Source organism: Symphalangus syndactylus, chromosome 11 (assembly GCF_028878055.3).
Source record: "Symphalangus syndactylus isolate Jambi chromosome 11, NHGRI_mSymSyn1-v2.1_pri, whole genome shotgun sequence".
Lineage (NCBI taxonomy): Eukaryota > Metazoa > Chordata > Mammalia > Primates > Hylobatidae > Symphalangus > Symphalangus syndactylus.
The window spans coordinates 116,800,727-116,825,555 of record NC_072433.2 but is presented as its reverse complement, the minus strand read 5'-3'; the positions used below and the strand labels follow the sequence as shown (position 1 = coordinate 116,825,555).

General features: G+C 36.3%; 2 protein-coding genes across 2 annotated transcripts in view; one reads left to right on the top strand and one right to left on the bottom strand.

Moving 5' to 3' along the window:
* Window positions 1-4,546, top strand: part of LOC129493299 (POTE ankyrin domain family member B) — a 128,376-nt gene extending 123,830 nt beyond the window's left edge. The window contains exon 5 of the mRNA XM_063612401.1: window positions 4,363-4,546. Within this exon, the coding sequence (XP_063468471.1) occupies window positions 4,363-4,533 (171 nt within the window). The 3' untranslated portion in view covers window positions 4,534-4,546. The remainder of the gene's footprint in view (window positions 1-4,362) is intronic.
* MINAR2 (membrane integral NOTCH2 associated receptor 2) lies at window positions 445-20,508 on the bottom strand. Its single transcript, XM_055299287.2, has 3 exons — window positions 20,258-20,508; window positions 6,424-6,651; window positions 445-2,150 (listed from the first exon to the last, which is right to left on the bottom strand). The coding sequence occupies exons 1-3, from the start codon at window positions 20,420-20,422 to the stop codon at window positions 1,971-1,973; spliced, it is 573 nt and encodes a 190-aa protein (XP_055155262.1). The 5' UTR covers window positions 20,423-20,508; the 3' UTR covers window positions 445-1,970.
* Between the last annotated feature and the right edge of the window lie 4,321 nt (window positions 20,509-24,829).

The following is a 24,829-nucleotide window of genomic DNA, read 5'->3' as shown; positions in this document are numbered from 1 at the left end:
TTACTCCTGCTTATTGCCTTTAGAAAGTCTTACCCATGCTTAATCCTGGGCAGCCACATGTGACCTGATGCAGCACAGATGCTTTCCATGTGTAGCAGAGACATGAACATGTTTTGAATCCCTTAGAGGTAAACTTTGGGCAGGTAAGCTTTGAAGGCAGAGTAACAGCAAGTAATATCTATGTCCACAGTGAGAGTGATAAAGTCCCCAATACTTTATTTCTTCTAATTCAGTTTTAAATTTCTCCTGTAATTCAGTTTTAAATTGGACTGGAACCTCCCATGGAGGAGAAGAGGAATAAAAAATCAGGGACTACAAATATGACTAACGCCATTTTTTTCTACACAACAACTTTATTGTCCAGTAAAACTGTCTTTTTTTTATTTTTTATTTTTTTTATGGAAGTCTCACTCTGTCACCCAGGCTAGAGTGCAGTGGCACAATCTTGGCTCACTGCAACCTCTGCCTCCAGGGTTCAAGCGATTCTCCTGCCTCAGCCTCCCGAGTAGCTGAGACTACAGGTGCCCGCCACCACGCCCCGGCTAATTTTTGTATTTTTAATAGAGACGGGGTTTCACTATGTTGGCCAGGCTGGTCTCGAACTCCTGACCTCATGATCCACCCACCTCGGCCTCCCAAAGTGCTGGGATTACTGGCGCGAGCCACCGTGCCCGTCCCAAACTGTCTTTTACTGTACTTTATTTCAAGCATCTTTAAGACAAATACAACAAAATGATATGGCAATATCAAAGGACAAAATCTGACTTTAGGCTCATGGGAAGAAGAGAAAGTCCCTCTTTTGTTTCTTGCACAAGATAGCCTTTGGCTGGGTTGTTTAAAGATGAGAAAAGAGTGGGAATGAGGGGCTTAGGAAAGGATGTTCTAGAAGGAAGGGCAGGGTGGTGACTTGATTTCCCATCTGTGTCTACAACCATGTCCCCAGGTATCTGCAGACAATGGAAGGTAAACACAGGTTGTCATTTAGCTAGCACAAATTAATAGTAACAACTGCCTTTAACTAAGCAACTGCTTATTTCGAGCCAGATACTGTTCATACCTGTTTTGTATTTGGTCCTTTGGGCAGCCCTGTTGGGCAGGTAATATCATTCCTTCTCTGAGAGAATAACTTGCCAGAGTCTGTTAGCAAGTAGCAGTTAGGCTTCAAACTCTGTTCTCTTAGCAGTATTCCCTCTGCTTTCCTGGGGACCCCCAACCTAGACCGTGGTTGGCAATATATACACACTGACTGCCACCAGAGGTCACAGCCAATTTGAATAAATTGGATCTAAATGTAATTAATTACGTAACTATGGCCTATCCAAGTTTAATTCTATTAAAATTGCAACACGAAATTGGGGCATCATAGATGATTACTGGGGAAATAAGAATAGATTTGAATAAGACATTTCCCTCTTTCCTTTTTTCTGACTTAAACAGAGATACAAGAACATAAAACAGAGAATGAATCTAACTCAGTTGGCAGCACAACCAGCTACCCAGCTATCCCAGCTACCCAGCAGTTGGTTAAAAAAAAATTATCAGCTCAAACTTTTCTGGTGATTACAGGAGGATGAGGTGGTAAAGAGTTAACAGTATTTTAAAAACAAGATTAATATAGTTTAAGCATGAAAACAAAGCTGCTGACAATTTTTGATACTGTTTGCTCCCTATAAAGATATTTAATGTAGGTTGCATATAGTGACTATTCTGTGATTATGGTCCTCAGAATTCCTGCTTCCCAAAGGACAAAGTTCAGGCTGGCACTTTTACAAAGCTTTTATAGAACAAAGTGGAGAAGCCAGCATATCATGCCCGACATTCACATTCTTCAGGACAATTACATGTAATAATGCAATCAACAATCCATTCACACTGCATGTACATTTTTTTTTGTTATTGGGGGGGGGTTTCAAATGTTTATCAGAAAAATTTTTAGGAAATTTAAAGTAGCTCTGACTGTTGCAGTTTCCTCAGGTGAAAAAAGTAATAATAGTCACTATGATAACCAAGATGGAGATAATGACAAGTAAAATCAGACCCATACGACAGAATTTTGAATGCTTCTCTTGTTTCTCCTCCTTTTTCAATAAAGTGTCAAAACCTGGAGTGTACATGTCTCCCAACCAAAACCGCAGGTCATTAGGATTTTCCTAAAAGAAAATTACATGGAGAATATGATTAATCAGTAAGCAGTCAGTGTTACAAATTAATTGAGATTGCAGAACAAGACACTGTCATGGGGACTGATGGTCCATATTCACTCTGTCCTGGGCAAGGCTTCAAGGTCATGGCTCACATGAGCGGTATGAGCCTTCCTTGAATAGCATAAAAATTCAGCTACAGTTTCCTGGCTGACAAGGAATCCCTGCAGTTCCAATTTGCAGGTCTGCATCAGAATTAATTAGGAGGCCTTCATGATTCTTTAATTAAATTGCTCACATTAGAGGGTCAGAAACACAATGGTGTTTCTATCATGTTGTAGCCAATTTAGTGTTCCTTACATCCTATAAATAGTGCACGTAATTCAGCATAGTAAGTTGAAATAAAATGAAAATTCTTTGCTTTAGATGAACCTTTGAGGTTTGATTTTGTCTGCATGGCAGGAATAAACATGCTTGGTGGGGTTTTCAGTAAATCTGGAAGCTGACTTTCATGGAAGTAGTAGGACTAAAAGTCAGGAGTCTTTTCCATTACTCTTGACCCACTGATTTTCCTTGTAGAGGGATGCCACATGTCTGGCATGCAGAAACTTTGTTTGACCTCCTGAAAAAAGGACCCATTATATTCCTCCCTACATCAGCTCTTATTTATTCCCCATGTCTCTCTTTCTTTCACAGACTTCCTCTTTCCTTCCAGGCCCATAGAATTATCAAGTCAACCTGATCTCCTGTACCTGATAAATCACCTGCAAAGCCTATTGTCCACACATTTATAAAAATACATTTTTTTCCTGTTACATCTCTTGCTATGTTTTGGTGCTGTAGATTTGGTCTCTATGCCTTATATACAACACATTTACAATGAATACTCCATCTCTGCTTTCACAAACCTACTGCATGCTTCATTATATTTCACCTGCTTTACTGTAATGGCTTACAGTGGACTGCCTACCCTCTCTTTGCCTCTCCAGTCTCAGGAGACTTAAAGTCAGCTGAAATGTGGCACAGCAAGTTTTCTTTATCAGCCTCAGGGGTCAATGAACCTAGCTTCAGACTTCCAGGCGCACTGCTAGGAGAGGAATGTGCATGCATGTATTAATAGAAAGCGAGGATAGATTCTGATGATGGCAATATAATTCTCCCATTACCCTAGTACTAGTTTGAACTTCTTAGTTTTAGAAATGCTAAAATGTTAAAATAAAATATGGATGATCTGTGAAGAAGGGTAATGATGTAAAAATCCTCGTCTACCTCATGCCTATCCTTCATTTTGTGTCCTAATCAGATGCCTGCACTTTGTAAGTTTAATGCCTCTGTTCTCCACTAAGAGCTTCACTAATAGAGACTATTTTGTCACATTCTGCTTCTAGCTTTCCTTTGTAATTAAATATGGATTTCTTTTCTCTTTTCTGGCTTATAAACTCTTACCAATGTAGAAAAATGGGAGTGACCACAAGGACTTGGGTTTATAGCCTAAAAGTGGTGTCAAGGTTTCAGAAAATAAGTTAGGGGCTCCATGAGATATAGACAAGGGTGAAGATAAAAGTTGAATTAATGAGGTATAAGAAGAAATTTTAATGAAAACAAAAGCTATGGCTTCCGGAAGCTTCTCTCAGGAAGTTAGTGCTGACGAATAACCTTATGAGGCCTGTAAAACAGGCCTCAGACCTCAGAGTCCACTGCTTTAGGGAGAGTGAGAGTGTACACAGAGGACTGGGTGAGGGAGGGAGCAGGTCCTGATTGTAGTAAAACATGGCACTTATTGTATTTATGGCTTATTCTTCCTAAACATAACTCATATAATTGTCCAGCTTAAAAATTACTCCTATTGACAATAATATTCAGTTTCCTAAGTGTAACATTCAAGTATTTTTTAGCTTCATTTTCTAGCCTTATTTTCTCATTATTCTATTACTTAACCTGTAGCTCGTATATTTCTGCGTTTGCTCTTGCTATTCCTGACAAAAGAGCCTTCCCACTTAGGCAAACCTTCTATACCTTTTGGAATCCTATACATCCTTCAAGCCCATAACAAGTTTACTTTTTCATGAAGTCCTTTTGTAATCAAATGTGACTTGTGCCTCCTTCCTATGCTACAGGCACTTTGTCTTTTTGATTTTTATTTATTTTTTTTTCAGTGAAACAAAACTTCTTTTTATTGTATAAAGTAATAACCATTCTTAATATCAAACTTCCACTCAAGGTTGAAGAAGAAATAAAGAAGCACGGAAGTAATAACATGGGATTATCAGAAAACTTGACTGATTGTGCTGCTGCTGGCAATGGTGATGATGGACTAATTCTACAAAGAAAGAGCAGAAAACCTGAAAATCAGCAATTTCCTGGGATGGAGAACGAAGAGTATCATAGGTAAGTCTATGGCAACATTGAACAGGAGATAATTATGTGCTATCGCACTAATCCTAATTTGGGCTTTTATAGTGAACAAGTTTTATACTTTTACTAGAATATTCAGCCTTGCCTGGCAATCAGAAAAATGAAAATCAGCAAACAATGTGTTACCATTTTTTCCAATCATTGATGATTTATTTGAAAAGCAACCAGTATTGGCAAATGTGAGGGAAAAGGCATTTTGTTTTCTTTTTTGATGAACTTTTATTTTAGCTTCAGGGTTACATGTACAAGTTTCTATATAGGTAAAGTGTACCCTGAGAATTTGGGGTACAGATTTTTTTTTTTACTCTAAGTTATGGGATACATGTGCAGAATGTGCAGGTTTGTTACATAGTTATAGCTGTGCCACGGTGGTTTGCTGCAACTATGAACCCGTCAACTAGGTTTTAAGTCCCGCGTGCATTAGATATTTGTCCTGATGTTCTCCTTCCCCTTGCCTCCCACCCCTCACAGGCCCCAGAGTGTGTTGTTCTCCTCCCTGTGTCCATGTGTTCTCATTGTTCAACTCCCACTTATGAGTCAGAACACTGCATGGCACTTTCTGTTACTATTACTGCTAGCTTCCTTTGTCTTGTTCTATAGTTATTGTCTGTTAATTTGCTCAGTTAGATCAACTTTTTGAGAGTAGGGACAGGAACATTCACCTCCATAGTTCCCTTATTTTGCATGTAAACAGCAAAAGGAAGAGGCCCTAACATACAGTCAAGAAATGTTTGTAAAATAAATCAGTACTTTTTTTTTTCTAATAGTAGGGGTGACTTTTTAGATGTCCTTAAGACTTGGTAAGGAATGCAAAATTTAAAGAAAGAAGGAAAAAGAGATACAAGATTATTGTTTCTGTGGAGAGCATCTGTTATGTAAACTTCTCTGGAAAATGGGCTACATAAAGGAGGAGATACAATCTACTGAGAGATTAAGAAACTTCAAAGAATCTGGACAGTGGGTCTTTTGAGCAGCACATATTTGAAATTGTAAAAAGTGTGAGTAGGATTCAAGGAGACAGGATGCTGTCCTCTTCAAAAAAAGAAAAAAAATTCTCCAGTGCTTAAGGTATGGGGCTTAGCTTAGATAAACATTTTTAAATGAAGGGTATGTACTTGGAAAATGGCAGGCCTTCCTGGCCTAGGGCAGGTGGAGGCAAGCCAAGGCTGGGTAGGAATCCAGTCCATTCAGAAAACAGAGGGCTGCTTCCTTGCTTTTCAGGTATTTTGAAGTTTTTCATGTGATGGGGTGACACGAGTGGGGGCAAAGAAAGAAAGAAAAACTTAAGTTGGGTTTAAGCTGGGTGAATGAGTTCATTGCATACTTTTCCTGTGTTGAAATGTTTTTGTCTTGTTTTGTTACTGAGACACAGGAAAATGACCAAAATGTAAATCTGCAATCTTAAATCACTGAGAGGGCTGAGATAAAATCATCTTTGATGAGAAGTTCCTTGCACAGTGCCTAACACTGAACACTTAATAAATATTTTTGAATAAACGTAGACTAGGAAATCCGCTCTTAAGTCTTCATGAACATAAATGTTTACAAACTAACAGAAAATGTAATCTTGCAAATTAATTTTCAATAAACCTTCTACCCTCCTGGAAAACCTTTGTTCTGTACCACATGGTTTTTTTCTTCTGTACACTATACAGTTGCCAGTAACCATTGAAACTGTAAAACTCAAAACAAATAAACACAAATACTGACTAGGAGGGAGAAAGAAAAGCCAAGAGCCCAAATGTTCTGAAATCTAGAGATTCTGCGCCTAGTGAAGAGTACTTGTTACTTCAATATTGCTTTCTTTTAGGATTATTTGACTGATCTCCCTTATCAGTTGAAGAGGTTGACTCTTAGTCATGAGTACCTTCAGATGTCCAGAGAGGTTTGTGTGCAAGGAACGTTTGTCATATTCCTCAATGGTCCATGATGGGTTCTTTTTTCTTCCTTCCATAGCTTCCTCCAAACTTAGGTCACCATAGAGTGGGTTATTCTTCATAACTGATGACATGGATGGTGGGGGGCTATCAGCAGTGACAAGGCTGTCTGCACTGGATCCCCTAATTCGTTGAGCAGCAATATTCTTCTTTTCCCTCTAAGAGGCAAAGAAACAAGGCATCTCTTAGCAACGGGCCTTCTGATAGTAGGGAATGCAATGTGAGATAACTGTGCCTGATAATGTGCTGATTTTGTGCAGAAATCCAGCAGATTAGGACAATGAATGAGAAAAGGATTCTAGGGTTTCTTTTGACCTAGAAATCGAACATCAATTGAGTTTTTTCTTTGTGTGTGATCTTGAACAGCTTTACTAATCATTCATTAAAATGCTATTTTATAACTACAGAGAAAGAGCCTTGTTTACTCTCCAGTTCAAATAGTAGAATTCCGAACAAAGCCAACTTTTCTCAGGTTATTTGCGTTGAGATTTAATGACATTTTACTTATCTCTATTTTTATATTCCATGACTTATTAAAATAGTATTTAATATTGCTATGCTAATCCAGCAAAGTCAAAATTAAAAGACATTTTAGAGATATGCCTCGACTTTCACAAATACTGTCATGGTTCCCGTTTCAGACAGCTTTCAGGTTTAAGCTAACTTAGCACTGTACATGTAATTTAGCATCTGTGTGTGTAAAGACTGGCTGTTACATAGCTCTAATACTGATTTTCTTGTTTTTAAACACTTTTTAAATTGAAGCATCATATTCATATATATAAATACATAGCTCTATAAATTCTTGCAAACCAAACAAACTCAAGATTCAACATCCAGACCTAGAAATATGACATTACTAACACACCTCATGCTCCTTTCCAGTCACCCTCCCTGCCCCTGCCCAAAGCATAACTATAATAGCACCCAAATTCTAACAGCATAGATTAGTTTTGACTCATCTCATATTTTCTCTAAATAAAATCATATAATGTGTGCTTTTCTGTGTCTGGCTTGACCTTCAGATTTTTACTTTGTTTTGTTTTCTTCTTAAGTATATCAAGCTATCATGAAGGTAGAAATTAAAAATTTGTTCATTTTGGAAATTAAAATTTGTTCATTGGTCAAATACAAATTAAGAAGAATCAAAAAGCTTATGGAGTCATGTTTCATTTGTCTTGGGACATCAAGAGAGGGATTTCATATAAGTTAATTTTGGATAATCTTTAATCTTTAAAAAGAAGTGGCTCATTTCCTTAATTTACAGATATTTTTCAGTAAATGTATCTCATGTATTTTAGACACCCAAAACAGAGAACATTTAATAGGAATTTTATGCTTCTGAGTCATATTTATGATTATCAATACTCTGATGCTGTGAACATTTATTAGTGTATATAGGTAACATTAATTTATATAAGCTAAAGTTGGAAACTGTTAAATGTAGTTTCCTTCTGAAATGGCTAGCAGGAAAAAAAATAATCTAGATGAAACCATTCCCATTCTCTTCGGTGTTGGATTTCCCTAATTTTCTTAATCCATGCATTTTTCACATACTTAGAGCTCAACTTGCAGACCCCTCTCTGACTTTAATAGGTCCTTGTTCTGCTCAAAGTCAACTTATATTCTGTAAAACTGAAGTTTGCAATGAAATAATAAATCTTCTTGTCTTAGCATTTATCTCAAAGATAGACTGCTTCAAAGTAATGTTTCTGAATTGAGCAAAAAGTAATTTGATAAGAAATTTAAATGGTATGAGCTTAGTATAATTTTTACTTAATTTTTTTTTCTTCAAGGCTAGGCATCTTTGATCATCTCTGAAGAGGGATAATTCTCCTGACACTGACAAATTGGGTTTGTCAGATTGTCTTCTACACTGTTGGTTAAGTTTCTTAAATAAGATGTATAAATGAAAATCCAGTTTTGGGGAGATCAAGAAAAAAAGTACACACTCTATTACAATGTATATAGACTTGGAAAATCTAATGTGTAAAAATAGCGAAATACTCAGAGATATATTTTAAATATATTTATATATTCAAACCCTTATTTCTAGATGATATTTTTGAAAGTTGTGAGGTTTACTATAGAGCATAGTACTATTTATTTTTGCACTGCATGTGAATTTATGTCTGAGAGGCGAAGGAAAATTAATAGTATAAATTTATTATGAATTTAATTACAAAATAAGCAATACTGATTTTGGTTGAGCTTTTATTTGTATCTTGAAAAATTTTTTTAAATAACTTTCAGAACATGAATAACAAAAAACCCTTCACTCTACTGCACAAGAAAGAAAAAAAAAAAGAAAGAATACATTTACCAGAGGAAAACTCAACAGTAATTCAACTATTTTAATTACTTGGGCACTAAAATAAATTACCTTTTAAAATATTTATTTAAAAAAGGTAACACTTCAAAGCTTACCTAGGCTTTTCTGTATTAACCATAACTTGTTCATTTATCATGTATACACTTTAATCATTATATACTCTATGTGAAGTAAACTATAATTCAATAAAGAGAGTGAGATAGAAGGCATTTTTGAACAAAGAAAATTAAGTGTAGAAAATTAATAGTTTATTGTAAAAACTCTAACAATGTAATTCAGGAAGAAGAAAGTTGATAACGGACATTTAAGATACAAGAGAAATGTGAGAGAGAAAGAAAGACAGAAAGCAAAAAAATTGATAAATGTGTGTGTGAATCCAGGCAAGCATTGATTTAGGTGAAATAGAGATGATAGTAATAATCACTAATTTGTGAATTTTAAAGTAAGAGAAATGAATACACTGGAGTACAGTAAGTTTAACACACATTTTTTATTAGAAAATTTTAAGAAACAATTTCAATGAGGAGATAGAGATATTACTAACAAGTAGAGAAAGAATGTACAGCTTCTAAGTCACCAGAGCAGTAGGAAAAAGATGACGACTAAACAATCTTTAAAAAGACTACAAAAAAGAATACAGGTGGAAAATCTCAGAAACACAGAAAAACAATTATAAATAATCACATTAAATGCACATGGAATAAACTCCCTATTGCAATGACAGAGATTGTCAGATCAGATTTTAAAAAATGAATTAAATTATAAAATATTTACAACAGAAATGCCTAAAATATAAAGATTCAGAAAGAATTAGAGTAAAAAAATATAAAAATTTAAACTAGGCAAATATAAACAATGAGAACTGGGTGTTGTGACTCACTAAATGCTCACTAATTTTATTTCCACTTCCTAAGCACAGAGGATATCTGCCCTTCTCAGTCTGTTTTTGATTTTATATTGGGGCCACATGTTTTATGTCCATTGACATGTGGATGAAAGACCACTTCCAAGACTGGCCCTTGAAATCTTTCACAAAATTTTGGCTGACTTTCTTTTTTTGTGACACTATGCACATCTCAGGACTCTTGTGAATGTGCTCTATATAGCAGAAGATGATTATACATATGTGATGATATATATATATATGTTAGGTGATACATATGGCATATATAATATATTCATATACCATTATATATAAATATACACACATATGTGTATAGATGTGTGTATATACATATATGTTTGTGTGTGTATTTTTTTTTTTTTATTGTGGTAAATCCTTACTAGATGCTCAGCAAACCTAATGAAACTCAAGCTTGACCAGTAAAATTCCTGGCAAGATCCTTGGAGACAAAATACACATGGTCAAAAGCTTTGCTAGATATAAAGATTGTTGCTGGAAAATGAATAAGGTTAGTTAACATTAGTAAAATATTATCATTCTAAACTTGTATGCATCTAATAAAATAGTCTCAACATGTATAAAACAAAACTTAAAATTATTACACAGAGAAATTTATACATGTAATTTTTCTCAAGCATGCAAAACAATCATTAAGAATAAAGAACCTGGATGAGATTGGAGACTATTATTCTAAGTGAAGTAACTCAGGAATGGAAAACCAAACATCATATGTTCTCACTGATATGTGGGAGCTAGGCTGTGAGGACACAAAGGCATAAGAATGATGCAATGGACTTTCAGAACTTGGAGGGAAGAGTGGGAGGAGGTGAAGGATAGAAGAGTACCAATACGGTGCAGCGTATACTGCTTGGGTGATGGGTGCACCAAAATCTCATAAATCACCACTAAAGAACTTACTTATGTAACCAAATACCACCTGTACCTCAATAACTTATGGAAAAAAAAAGAATAAAGAAGATGTGAACCATAAAATCAAAAGGTTTGTTCAAGTGACATATATGGATGTCTTTATTAAACAATTGAAAATATTCATTTTAAAAATGTACACTGAAAATTTTATAAAATTGATAGCATGTTAAATTCCAAAAGAAATTTCAAAGATTCAATATTACATGGACCATGCTTTTCGACCATTGACAACTTAGTTATAAATCTAGAAATCATTATCAAAAACATAAAATAGCACATTCTGCTGACATTTAAAAATATATTTCAAAGAAATAATAATAAACATTTTAAAATTTAGGATAGAATGAAAGTGAGAAATGCTACATTACAATATTGTTGGCTGGATCTGAAATGGTATTTCGAGAGAATATTATGGGCATATATACTTGCATTATAAAGCAGAATGAGAAAATTAATGAGGTATTAAGCATTGAATTCAAAGTCTTAAAAATAAAGCCATTGAATAAATATAATAAAACAGTCAAAATGAAATCATAAATGTAAATACAGAATCAACACATATTAAAGAGAATAAATATATACAATGGAGAAGATAAACAAAGTTGAAAGCTATTTCTTTGGAAAAACACATTTAAAAGATACCACCTCACACCAGTTAGAATGGCCATCATTAAAAAGTCAGGAAACAACAGGTGCTGGAGAGGATGTGGAGAAATAGGAACACTTTTACACTGTTGGCGGGACTGTAAACTAGTTCAACCATTGTGGAAGTCAGTGTGGCGATTCCTCAGGGATCTAGAACTAGAAATACCATTTGACCCAGTTATCCCATTACTGGGTATATACCCAAAGGACTATAAATCATGCTGCTATAAAGACACATGCACACGTATGTTTATTGCGGCACTATTCACAATAACAAAGAGTTGGAACCAACCCAAATGTCCAACAACGATAGACTGGATTAAGAAAATGTGGCACATATACACCATGGAATACTATGCAGCCATAAATAATGATGAGTTCATGTCCTTTATAGGGACATGGATGAAACTGGAAAGCATCATTCTCAGTAAACTATCGCAAGGACAAAAAACCAAACACCGCATGTTCTCACTCATAGGTGGGAATTGAACAATGAGAACTCATGGACACAGGAAGGGGAACATCACACTCTGGGGACTGTTGTGGGGTGGGAGGAGGGGGGAGGGACAGCATTAGGAGATATACCTAATGCTAAATGACGAGTTAATGGGTGCAGCAAACCGACATGGCACATGGATACATATGTAACAAACCTGCACATTGTGCACATGTACCCTAAAACCTAAAGTATAATAATTAAAAAAAAAAAAAAGAAATAATGGCTGAAAATATCCTGAATTTGGCAAACAACATAAACATACAAATTCAAGAAGATAAGAGAACACCAAACAGGACAAATCCAAAGATATCCACAGCATGATGCATAATATTCAAACTTCTGAAAACTAAAGACAAAGAAAAAAATCTTGAAAGCAGCCAGACAGAAGTCATTCATTGCTTACAGGGGAAAAACAATTCGCATGACGGTAGATTTCCTATCAGAAATCAGGAAGGCCAGAAGGAAGGTACACAACATTTTCCAAGTGCTGAAGAAAATAATTGTCAACCCAGAACTCTGTAATCAGTGATATTTCCTTCAAGAATGAAGGAGAAATCAGGACATTTTCAGATGAAAGAAAACTAACGGAATTTTTTGCCAGTGGATCTACCCTAAAAGAATAGTTAAAGGAAGTTCTCTAAACAGAAAGGAACCGATAAATGAAGAAATTTTGGAATATCAGGAATGAATAAAGGACATAAGAGCAAAAATTTGGGTAAATACAGTAGACTTTTCTTCTCAAGTTTTCTAAAGTATCTTTGATAGTTGAAGTAAAAATTATAACTGTTTAATATGATCCTCAAAGAATGTAGAGGAAATATTTAAGATGATTATAAGTGGGAGAGGGTAATGGGACATATAGGAGATATGATTGCTGTACTCATTCAAGCTGGTAAAATGTTGACATTGGTAAACTGTTATAATCATGTATATATAATGTAATACCTGTAAGAATTAAAGAAAAAGGAAAGAAAAAAATATCTCTGGCAATAGTGCTCAAGAAAAATAATAGAGACACAAATCCACCCAGTTAGGAATGTAAAGGGAACTTGACAAGAGACACAGCAGAGATTAAGAAACAATCAGAAAATAAACTGAGCGACTTTAAACATTTATGTGCAGTCGGACAATTTCTTACATAATATAACTTGCCAAACTTATTTAAGAAAAACTAAAAAAAAATTAACAAATCTGTGATAATTTGACTAGTCGAATCAATAGTTTTAAACCTCCTCCAAGCACACACGTTTAAGAACAGCAGGTCAGAGGGTTTTGCAGTCAACTTCTACCATTCTCAAAATACATAATTTCTTAGTCAAATTCTTCCAGAAAATAGGAAAAGCAGCAATTCCCAGCTCACTTTTGAAGTTAGTATAAACTTCAGATGAGGGCAGTAAGTAAAAGAAAAGTATAAGCCAATTTCTCTTATACACATAAACGCAAAATTTTAAATGCAATTTTGCTGAACAGAATCCTACAATATGTACAAATTATATGTAACAAGATAAAACAGATTTTTACCAGGGAAAGATGTTATGCCAACAGGATGGTTTAATATTAGAATATTAATGAAATTTACCGCATTAACAGGAAAAAAACATTAAATTTTACAATAGATCAGAAAAAGACTTTCAAAATATTCAAACACATTTAAAGCAAACACTGTTAGTGAACTAGAACTAGTAGAAAATTTTCTTACGCTAATTAAGGGAATGGGCCCCAAACTTACAGAACAAAGTTTACTTGATGGTTTAATATTAGAAATACTTATTTTAGTTTCAGAATTAATAAAAGGATGCTAGTAATCACAATGTCCGTATAATTTTGCAGTGGAAGCTCAAAGCAACGCAAAAAGAATAGAAACATAAGTAAATAAAAGAAATAGCATTATAAATAAACAAATAGCAGATGACATGATTATCTACAGGGATGTTTATGGGCAAAATAAGAGATTTTAACACACTTTCTGGATTCAAAATCAGTATATAATGATCAATAGTAAGCATGAGTAATGCTCTATTATAAAACATGACTTAGAAGGTACTATTATCAAGAGAAAAATAATATAAGCATTTAGATATAAACCTAACAAATTATATGGAATAGTTTTTTGTGGAGAATTACAAGATATTATTGAAGGCCATATGAAGAACTGAATAAATAAAACGACACATCATGTTCATGGATTGAGAGAATCAAGGTCATAAAAATTTCTGTTTTCTCCATTTTAATCTATGCATTCAGTGTAATCGTTATCATAATCTTAGTGAAAAGAAGGCATTTTGTGTGTATTTCATGTGTCAGCACATAAACTTTCTCAGAAAATCAGCTCTTCTGTGAACACAAAATTTTTGTTTTAAATTGCTAGAATGGAAAGCTTTATAAAGAACATATTTGATTGTGTCATTCTTCTGCTTAAATTTTTCACTGATTCTTCAAAATTTTCAGGATAAAATTCAAAATCTTAGACAAAGCCCATGGACCCTCCATGGTGTGATTCAGGCTTCTCTGAAACCTTATGTCCTGCCTTTCCCTGCAGATAACCAGGGCTCTTGGTGCTCACAGGTGGTATTATAACCTACAAGGTACCTTTAATATAGGCTTTCATGCCAGAGACATTTGGGTCTCAACTAAGAACAGTTTGGTGTAGCAATTTGGGTGTTGTTTTTGGAAATATGCCATCCATGGCCAATTCCCTAATCCTATAAATTAGTATAACTTGGTACCCTGAAGAACTTGATGATGCTATCAATCTACTTCCTAGATAATATAAGCACCTGCGAAGTACCACATTGTCATCCAATTTAAGCTTAGAAAGGAGAAATTATTGTATTGTGCAACACTGTTCTTTTCTTTCTTTCTCTCTTTTCTTTCTTTCTTTCTTTCTCTCTTTCTTTTCTTTCTTTCTTTCTTTCTTTTCTTTCTTTCCTTCTTTCTTTCTTTCTTTCTTTCTTTCTTTCTTTCTTTCTTTCTTTCTCTTTCTTTCTCTCTCTCTCTCTTTCTTTCCTTTCTCTTTCTTTCTCTCTTTTTCTCCTTCCTTCCTTCCTTCCTTCCTTCCTTTCTCTCTCTCTGTCTCTCTTTCAATGGAGTCCCACCCTGTCGCCCAGGCTGGAGTACAGTGGTGCGATCTTGGCTCACTGCAATCTCCCCCTCCCCGGTTAAAGCGATTCTCCTGCCTCAGCCTCCTGAGTAGCTGGGATTGCAGGTGCGTGCCAGCAAGTCCAGCTAATTTTTTGTATCTTTAGTAGAGACGGGGTTTCACCATGTTGGCCAGGCTGGTCTCGAACTCCTGACCTGGTGATCCACCTGCCTTGGCCTCCCAAAGTGCTGGGATTTTTTTTTTTTTTTTGAAACACAGTCCTGCTCTGTTGCCTGGGCTAGAATGCAGTGGCGTGATCTTGGCTAACTGCAACCTCTGCCTTCCAGCTTCAAGCGTTTCTCATGCCTCAACCCCCTGAGTAGCTGGGATTACAGGCCATGCCACCACGTGAGGCCAATTTTTGTGTTTTTAGTATAGATCGGGTTTTGCCATGTTGGCCAGGCTGACCTTGAACTCGTGGCCTCAAGTGATCTGCCCGTCTCAGCCTCCCAAAGTGCTGGGATTACAGCATGACCCATGGCACCCAGCCCCAGCACTGTTTTTTTCAAAATAATAAATGGAAGATTGAAAATAGAGACAGTCTTAGGAAGGCATGACGTGTTTTCAGAGACAGAAGAAATACAATTATACACACACAAAAAACTCATGATAAAAAGGAAAGACATTGAAATTTATGGGAAAAAAGAGTTTGATTGGATTGAAAAAGAGTGCAGAAAGGTGATTAGGAAATAAATTCAGTAAATGATATTGTCTAGAAATCAATGGAAGAGCAGCAGCCTTTCACCCTTAGCCTTTCCCTCCATCTCACAGGTTTAGTCTGGAATGCTCCTTGATTCTGAAACTGATGTGATAGAAGCCAGGAAAAGATATAACAAAGGAGTTAGTCTGAAAATATTCTGATGTGCAACTGCTAATTAGAAAATTAAGGACCACCACAATAAATGGAAAAAAAAAAGACACACATTTTTCTTTCTTGACATTTGATTTTTTTTTAATTATACTTTAAGTTCTGGGATACATGTACAGAACGTGCAGGTTTGTTACATAGGTATACATGTGCCATGGTGGTTTGCTGCACCCATCAACCCATAATCTAGGTTTTAAGCCCTGCATGCATTAGGTATTTGTCCTAATGTTATCTCTCCCCTTGCCCCCAAACCCCAGACAGGTCCTGATGTGTGATATTCCCCTCCCTGTGTCCGCGTGTTCTCATTGTCCAGCTTCCTGTTATAAGTGAGAACATGCGATGTTTGGTTTTCTGTTCTTGTGATAGTTTGCTGAGAATGATGGTTTCCAGCTTCATCCATGTCCCTGCAAAGGACATGAACTCATCCTTTTTTATGGCTGCATAGTATTCCATGGTGTATATGTGCCACATTTTCTTTATCCACTCTATCATTGATGGACATTTGGGTTGGTTCCAAGTCTTTGCTGTTGTGACTCAACAAACATACGTGTGCATGTGTCTTTATAGTAGAATGATTTATAATCCGTTGGGTATATACCCAGTAATGGGATTGCTGGGTCAAATGGTATTTCTAGTTCTAGATCCTTGAGGAATCGCCACATTGTCTTCCACAATGGTTGAACTAGTTTACATTCCCACCAACAGTGTAAAAGCATTCCTATTTCTCCACATCTTCATCAGCATCTGTTGCTTCCTGACTTTTTAATGATCACCATTCTAACTGGCATGAGATGGTATCTCATTGTGGTTTTGATTTGCATTTCTCTAATGACCAGTTATGATGAGCTTTTTTTCAGATGTTTGTTGGCTGCATAAATGTCTTCTTTTGAGAAATGTCTGTTCATATCCGTCGTCCACTTTTTGATGGGGTTGTTTGAAAAACACGTTATTTTATCACATTTTAAAAAATCAGCCTTTTTTCATTACTTGTTTTATAAAGGGGTTGGCAGAAATATTTGGAATACATTTCTAAATGCCTTCATCAGAAACATCCCCAAAATTAATTGAACAATTAGAAACATTAGATTTTGGTGAATGTTTCTTCATTGGACTGACATAAAATTTGTTGTGAAGCTTCTTTATTTCTCTGGTGAAAGAATTTAAGGAGAAGTATAAATATAACAGAATCAAATAATATCTGTGTATACTCTCTGCAAATATGGGAAACCAGAGTATCTGCATAGATGGGAATTACAATGTCCCTGGTTACTGAATCAACTGAGACCATCACTGCTTATTTTCCTAGATTGAGGCCAGGCATGGTGACTCATCCCTATAATCGAGCACTTTGGGAGGCCAAATTGGATGGATAGCTTGAGGCAGGAGTTCGAGGCCAGCCTGGCCAGCATGGTGAAACCCCATCTCTACTAAAAATACAAAAAATTAGCCAGGTGTGGTGGTGGGTGCGTGTAATCCCAGATACTCAGGAGGCTGAGGCACAAGAGTTGCTTGAATCTGGGAGGCAGAGGTTGCAGTGAACCAAGATTGTGCCACTGCACTCCAGCCTGGGTGACACAGTGAGACTAAGTCTCAGAAAGCAAAAAAAATAGATTGAATGGTATCGCTTTAGCTTATATAGCAATGGCCAGGAGAATTTCCTCTGCAAATGGAAAGTGAATTTTAAAATCTAGATGATAAATCATTGATAATAAAATGATACCAATATTTAAGAATTCAATGTGACATTTCAAACCTAGGGAATCTCTGTTTTAACTGCTGAGTTACCCCGAGTTTGAAGGTAATGACTGCAGGTTAAGTGCTTTGCCATTCCATAAGGTAATCTATATCCTAAACACCGTGCACTTGTGTGTTGTGGGATGAAAGGATCGGTTGACACAACTCTGGAGTTCGTGTAGATTTCATGTGGTATTATATCTACTGCTTGGTTTAGTCACACAGGTTGACATATTTATTGAGTACATCCCCTCAACCACTATGTGCACACGCGTGCATGTGTGCACACATATACACATACCCCTTCATCCACAATATTTATAAAATAATGGAAATGGAATTATCTGCTAATAAATTCTAATGAAAGGATAACTTCAATACATTTTGAAATACTGGTATAAATAACAATATATATGTACATACTTCCATACATATTCTTGATCTTTTATAGGAAAATCTGGCTCTCAATTGCTTTTACTTCATATTTCATTTGCTCTCACTTTTAAGGAAATATGTAAAATAAATATTATCCTAATACTGCAAGTGGAAATACTGAGGCATGAATTAAGGGCCGTGATAGATGTCTCCAAAACTGGTTTATTGTGAATTTGAGATAAGAAACCAAGTTTCTAACTTCTTTATTCTATGTTCTTCCCATTGACTTACTGACTCCCCAATGGAGTGTGAGCTTTAAATTAAGAACTATTTGGTAGCCACCACCTTATGTGTGCCTAACACCTCAATATACTTGCATATTCAGTGTCTTCTTTCATGGCATGCTATTGTGGTATCATGGCAAATATTTAAAACTTCTATATGGCCATTTCTATGACATTTATTGTTTTATCCAATGAATATATCAATCATGGATTTTAAGATCTATCCCCAAAAGAGAATTAGTTACTGATGCATTGCAAAGTGAAGTGGTGAATATTGTTGTTGTTATTCATATTTTGTGCCACATCTACCTGATTACCTGTATTTGTACTTGATGTCCTGCCTCTCCACTCCATGCATTGATAATTGGCCAATTAGTACACCGGCCTTTACGAGGTCATTTAACATTTCTTCTTAGGCTAAAAGGATAACTAAATCAAGTTTATTTGAAGTCTATAATGACTAACAACACATATTCAAAGACCTGTGAAGCAGAAGTGTACCTCTTTGGTTTTTCTTTGAGTAACTATTTCCACCTAGTGGGGCCTGTAGAAAAAGTTGCCTTTTAAAAATTTGCATTTCATTTAGGTTTAGGAACAACATTCAACAGAGTTTTAAACTGTGAAGTTTCACATGAAGGAAATAGGTCAACTTCAGTACCAAACAAAAGATGTTAGATCAATGTGTTCCAACCTCAAAGGAATTTATTGGATATGTTTTCTTAGACTAAACTGCATAGCATAGAAGGGCCAAGTTTTCTGAACTGATTTTTGAATCATTTTGTTCTGTGATATAAACAATAAAGAGGAAAAAGGAGCAATTTCATTTCATTTCATTTAAAACTAAAAAAAAGAACGCCTACAAATACAACAACAACATGGCTGGGTATGAAATGGCAGAAGGGTTTGAGGATTACCGAAGTGACTGATGCAAAATTCAAAAAATGCCAGTTGTCATAATAGGCTGCCTTACAATGGAAATAAATTAAAATCCTTATAGGTGGAGGAAACACTTACATAATCATTTGAGTGTACTTGATTTTGAATGATCTCATGATAAAGGTCCCGAGGAGCCCACAAACATACCACAAAGGAGTCACTTTACACCAGGACTCATGAGTAGCAACTGTTCTTAAAAGAAAACAAATTTCTGTTCAGGGAATTTGAACCACTCCAAAGGATTTAATGACTTGCAGGGGTTTGTAGGTCAGTCACATCTGTTCTGTAATGAAATGCTTCTTCCTGTTTCTAAATTGACTAACTCGTAACCCCATTAGCCTTCATGTCTTAAAGCAAAGATTATTCCTGTTTCATTAGCTGCGCAACAGTTAGGGCCTTTATGTTTACTCCAGCAGATGGAACTCATCACAGTTTTATTCTTCTCTTTTGGTCAGCAAAAAGAAGGAAAATGCAAAAGAAAAGAGAAATAAAACCTGCTCTGGGTTTGAAGGTCTAATTGGTATTCCTTGTCCACACGGACACCTGTGGAAAATAAGAATATCTACAATAATAGCTAGCACTTTTTCAAGTGGAGAGTTCGCTGTATTTTTTCCCTTCAATAATTAGGTTTCCATTGTTCTGTTCTCTAAGTCTTCTGTGTATGCTATGAAAGGGAGCTAGTCTAAGGGAGGCAGAAGGAAGATCTCCAGCTGTTTTAGAGGATTATTTATGCCCACAATGTAAATTTCTGATGCTTTATGCTTAGATTACACCAAAAGATAGAGACGGGAGTTTTTCCCCCAAAGTCTTATTTGTGCATATAACAATTATTTTGAAAATTATTGAAGGGAAGGAGTAAATGAGGGCCACCTGAAATCTAAAATGAGGATAGGCAGAGAAGCTAATGCTAGGAGGGGTATTAATGAATGAGAGAATCCATGTATTTTATAAATAAATTAAATTTCCTAATGTTAAGGAAGAGAGAAAGACTAAGTTGGAAGACAGAGCAGCCACCTTGTACTCTTCCTATAGGCTTCTTGTTGCATAAATGGTGAAATGGCAGATAGCGAGAAAGAAACAAGCCTCCATCCCCATATTTTTGTGCCCCTAGATCTTACCTGTGAGTAGACAAGGTTTTGCCAGTGTTGTGCAGCAGGATAATTTCCACCCGGAAACCTCGCCAGGCTGGCCTGAAGGACAGCTGAGCTCCTCGTTAAAGACTTTACGTCAAGCTGCAGGAATTTGTCAGGATGGTTGTTATTTGGCAAAACAGAGAGATCCATGTCTCCCTTCACCTACAGTGGAAAACAAAGACAGGCAAAGCTGCTCCTGTCAGACTACTCCGTTATTAATGTGCCTGAGGATGCTCTGACTGCATCTGAAACCAGGTCTCTCAGCTGCACACAGCCACTGCTCTCGAAATGATACATCAATGCACAGGGACAAAGAAACAAAGCAGCACGCTACCCTACCTTTCTCACACACATACATTGAGGGTGCTTGACCGAAACAGATGGGGCTATACTCATTAAAATTAATAGGATGACAGAATTAGATATGTGTAGCACTTAATGTCTCTTCATTCAGAGTTAGAAATAACAATTTAAGGGAAACTATTGTTTGAATAAAGGCTGCCAGAATCTGTGTTACAACCCGCAATGCGGAGCACAGGAAACAGTCACGTATAGGGAGACAGTGCTTGATTTTTCTCTTTGAGCATTGCTGAGCTAACACAGCTGACTAGGCCCTGCCTTCACAGCCTCACATGTGATACTCAGGATTATGTTTCTTCTCATGTTCCAGAGCCTCAACTCTTGTGAAACCTAACCAGGTTTAGGTTGTCAGCTTTGTTCTGGGGAGGGAAATGGCAAGAATTTGCTTTATAGTTTGCTACAGTAATTTAGTGCTCCAATCCACTACCTTGACCCATTCACTATCTTAGGTCCGATTGACTCTGTTCCTAGCTGTATATGCTCTTAACAATGTGCTTTGGTGTTCACACGGCACATTTGGACCCCTCAAAAAACATGGCTGCTGGGTTTGGATGACACACTCTTCTAAGTGAACCCATCTGCTGTTAAGAGAGCCAAGGTGGTGGGAGTGAGGCTGTGGGCAGTTGTAGCCAGCCAGCAAGTCGTGATGACTTTAATGGAGATATGTTCTCTCTTTACAAGGCACTCTGCTTTAGGTGACCCATACATCTCACTGGGAAAGTATGGATTTCCATCTGGAGGGAGGAAAACCTTTCCCACTTGTGAGAAGGCAAAGGATAGATATATTAGCAGTTTCTAAAAGACATAGGTTGTCTGTTAATTTCACATCTCTATAAACCCCTCTGACTCGGCAGGAAAGTTTCTCTTCCAGGGGCAGTGGGGTTACATGTGGAATGTATCAGCACTAGATCTCAGAAGAGTGCCATACGGCTTACAAGAGTCAGCAGCCAGGATGTTCTTGAATCAAGCAAGACACTGGAGAGTACTTATCTTCTTCATAGCAATAAACATGAGGGGGTGTATAAAAAATATCTGCCCTACTTATAGTTGTAAAACTGAATTAAGCAGTTAACATTTTCTCTAACAATGTTTTGGACCAAAACTCTCACTGTTTTACAATATTTAAATAGGTTTGGATGGTTTTATAAATGCATTTACTAAATAAAGTAATAGGTACTTCATAATGACAGTTAATAACAAAACAGTGAAACCACAAGTGTTTCAAGAATCAAGTATATTATGTGTATGTGCATGTGCTTGGTACTTTCTGGATTTTCCTGGTTGCTGCCAGAATGTATCTAATAAACAAATATTTCTCAGGCTGCTTGCTCTTCCTAAAAGATTCTTTGGGGAATAACACACACCTTCAAGAAGAAATTTACTTGTCTTTGGCTCTGTATATTGGCAAGTAGAGACACAGAACCTAGATCCAAATATATTTGATTAGGCTTTTTCCTTAGCCAAAGCATGAGGTAGGTGGTATGAGCCTTCAGTTTTCCTTAGGCCTCCTTCCTTTCAATACTTCCGTCATCCCCTAGTTGCCAGAGGCTTCAATACTGTCTTGTACTACTTTCAAGTTTAGTATGAGCCTCTCCATCTTCTCCCACCATCCTTTGTCTGCCTTTACCCCAAAACCATCAATTCTTATTTCTCATTGCTATCCCTGTAGGTAGCCTAAATGACTGACAATCAGGAAATCAAGCTTTTACTTTTTAAAGTATAGATTCAGGGGGTAAAGTTGCAAGTTTATTACATGAGCATATTGGATAATGGTGGGGTCTGGGCTTCTAGTGAGCCCATTACCCAAACAGTGAACATAGTATCAATAGGTGGTTTTTCACCCCTTGGCCCCCTTCTTTTTTCCCCCCTTATAAAGCCCCCAGTGTCTGTTGTTTCCATCTTTATATCCATTTGTGGCCATTTCTTAGCCCTCAGTTATAAGTGAGAATCTGTGTCTCGGTTAATGCCAGCTCTGCTGCCTGGAAACCTTCCTTCCCATCCATGGCTGTTGACTACCTCCTAATCATCATTCATGGGTCATCGCTGATACCTAGCCTTTTACAAAACCTTTACATATTTTCGCTAGTAGGTATCATTTTTTCTCTCCTTTGAAACCTTACAGTGATTTATTTGTACTCTCATCTTCTTATCTTTTGTTTGATACTCTATTTCACATTTTTGTTTTAAGGGCCTTTATGCTAAAGGATATTTCACAAAAGAGCAGCCCTATAACATGGTCTCTTCCAAATGAGTCATGTCTGAAGACCCTAATGAAGCCCTTTGCTCAATAAATAATGATTGCTGTTGTCTCTTCCAGTCTTTTAGGACTTAACTATGATTGAAAGTTGATAATCCAATTAAACTTTTAAGAAAAGTCTTGGTGTTCCATTTTAAAATTTTTATTCCAACCATACTCAGTGAGAAAAAAGGATTCCATTGCCCAAAATGACATCCTCTGTAATTCTCTTCTGGTAGTTTATAGTTCATAAGCTCATCTTGAAGGTGGAGAGATTCTGTTTTGTTAACTCTAACATTTTCAAAATTTATCTGATCACATAACAACTCCTTCATTGTTTTCCTGTTAACTCTTAAAAAATAAGTTACTTGATCATAATTTTAAAAAATACTGGCTTAGGGTTTCGAGTCCCTTATTGTCAATAATACCTTTGTTCAAGAGTGACATAGGGTATAAACACATAAAAATAAACAGTTACTATATTGGAAGAGCAGTCTGGTGGGAATGTGGATATCTGAGGCCTCTCAACTCTTACAATGCAACTAATCATTTGCTCTTTCTTTACAGCATTTAAAAAAATTACAGTATCATTTTCCCATGGATGGATTTACATCCATAGTAATTGTTTCTGAACCACAAGAATTGGAAAAGTAGAATTAAATACAACTTCACCAGGCAAAACTGTTTATCTATTGTTAGGTTGGTGTAAAAGTAATTGTGGTTTTTGCCACTAAAAGTAATTGCAAATACTTTTGCACCAACCTAATAATTCACATTTTCCCTTTATATTCTTTCTCTTTTTTCTTTTTCTTTCTAGCTTTCAAGATTACTGAAAGCCAGTGGAAACATCTGAAAGTATTTCCAGCTCCAGTGCCTGTACAATGATCAGATGAGCCATCAAGGTTCATCAAACTGAGATAATTTAGAAATTATTTGCATAGTTTTGATTACAAAGAAAGACTGAGATTGAGTTATATAAATCCTGTGCATTTCTTATATTTTCAAAATTGGTAAATAAGGGTGGCAATTAGAATAATTGAATGCACAGTATTTATGTAATAGGGAGCCTCTATACATCCAACTAAATTGTGTTCTTGGGCAACATTCTGAGTCTCACTGAGGTTCAGTTTCCTCAGCTAAAAACAGGTATTAACGGTACCTTAAAGGTTGCTGTGAGATTTAATATGTATAGTGGCCAACAGAATGCTCAGCATATATTAAGCACTAAAAAGTTTGCTGTAATTTTGAGAGTGCATATGAACATATATTTTTCACTTTAGGTATAACTGCTATAAAAGCAAAATGGGAAAAATTAAAAATTAAAGCCATATTAACAATCTATAGTTAAAAAATCAATTTTGTTTCCCAGAGTCCCCCTTCCCTGTGTGATTCTAGGTGAGAATTGACCAAAAGAGAGAGTTCCATGAGATTCTGAAGGCAAAATTGAAACAGTATCCATTAACCTGAAAGTCTCTTTTAGACAGATGCAGTATGTGCCTGGCAGACTGCAGCTTGACTTTGCTCTCTTGAACTCCAGACCCGTTTTTTCTTTCCAACTGTTGGTCCTGTTGACCAACAGAAAAGTCAGATTCACTACCAGATGTTGGCTGTGAACCTATAAAGAAGGAAAGTGCACAGAGGCAACAATATCCCGTAGATTTCCTCGCAGACTACCCCTTCATAGCTTTTCTTAGCTGGCTGTGCCTGCTCCTTGGATTGATTGGCTGTTGACTCCACTAATCCTCCAACTCCTCTTACATCCAGCCCTTCAGTTTCCCGTCTCCTCTCACAGTTGTGTGAGCTCAACTACATTATCCTGTAACCCTCTGAAACTGCTCTGCTGACTGAACCAACTGGAAGTGTTTCCAGGGAATAGAATTTTAAAAATAAAATTTGAAACTGGTTCTCTTATCTGACTAGATTTAGACATGAATGACCCTATTACCAGGGGTAAGTGGGAG

Excerpts from the sequence above, each read along its gene's own strand:
- MINAR2 (XM_055299287.2), bottom strand. The coding sequence starts at position 20,422 with ATGGATCTCTCTGTTTTGCCAAATAACAACCATCCTGACAAATTCCTG. Across the intron at positions 6,652-20,257 it reads AAAACCTTGTCTACTCACAG|AGGGAAAAGAAGAATATTGC; the intron begins GTAAGATCTAGG and ends TTTGCCTCTTAG. Across the intron at positions 2,151-6,423 it reads ACCTCTCTGGACATCTGAAG|GAAAATCCTAATGACCTGCG; the intron begins GTACTCATGACT and ends ATTTTCTTTTAG.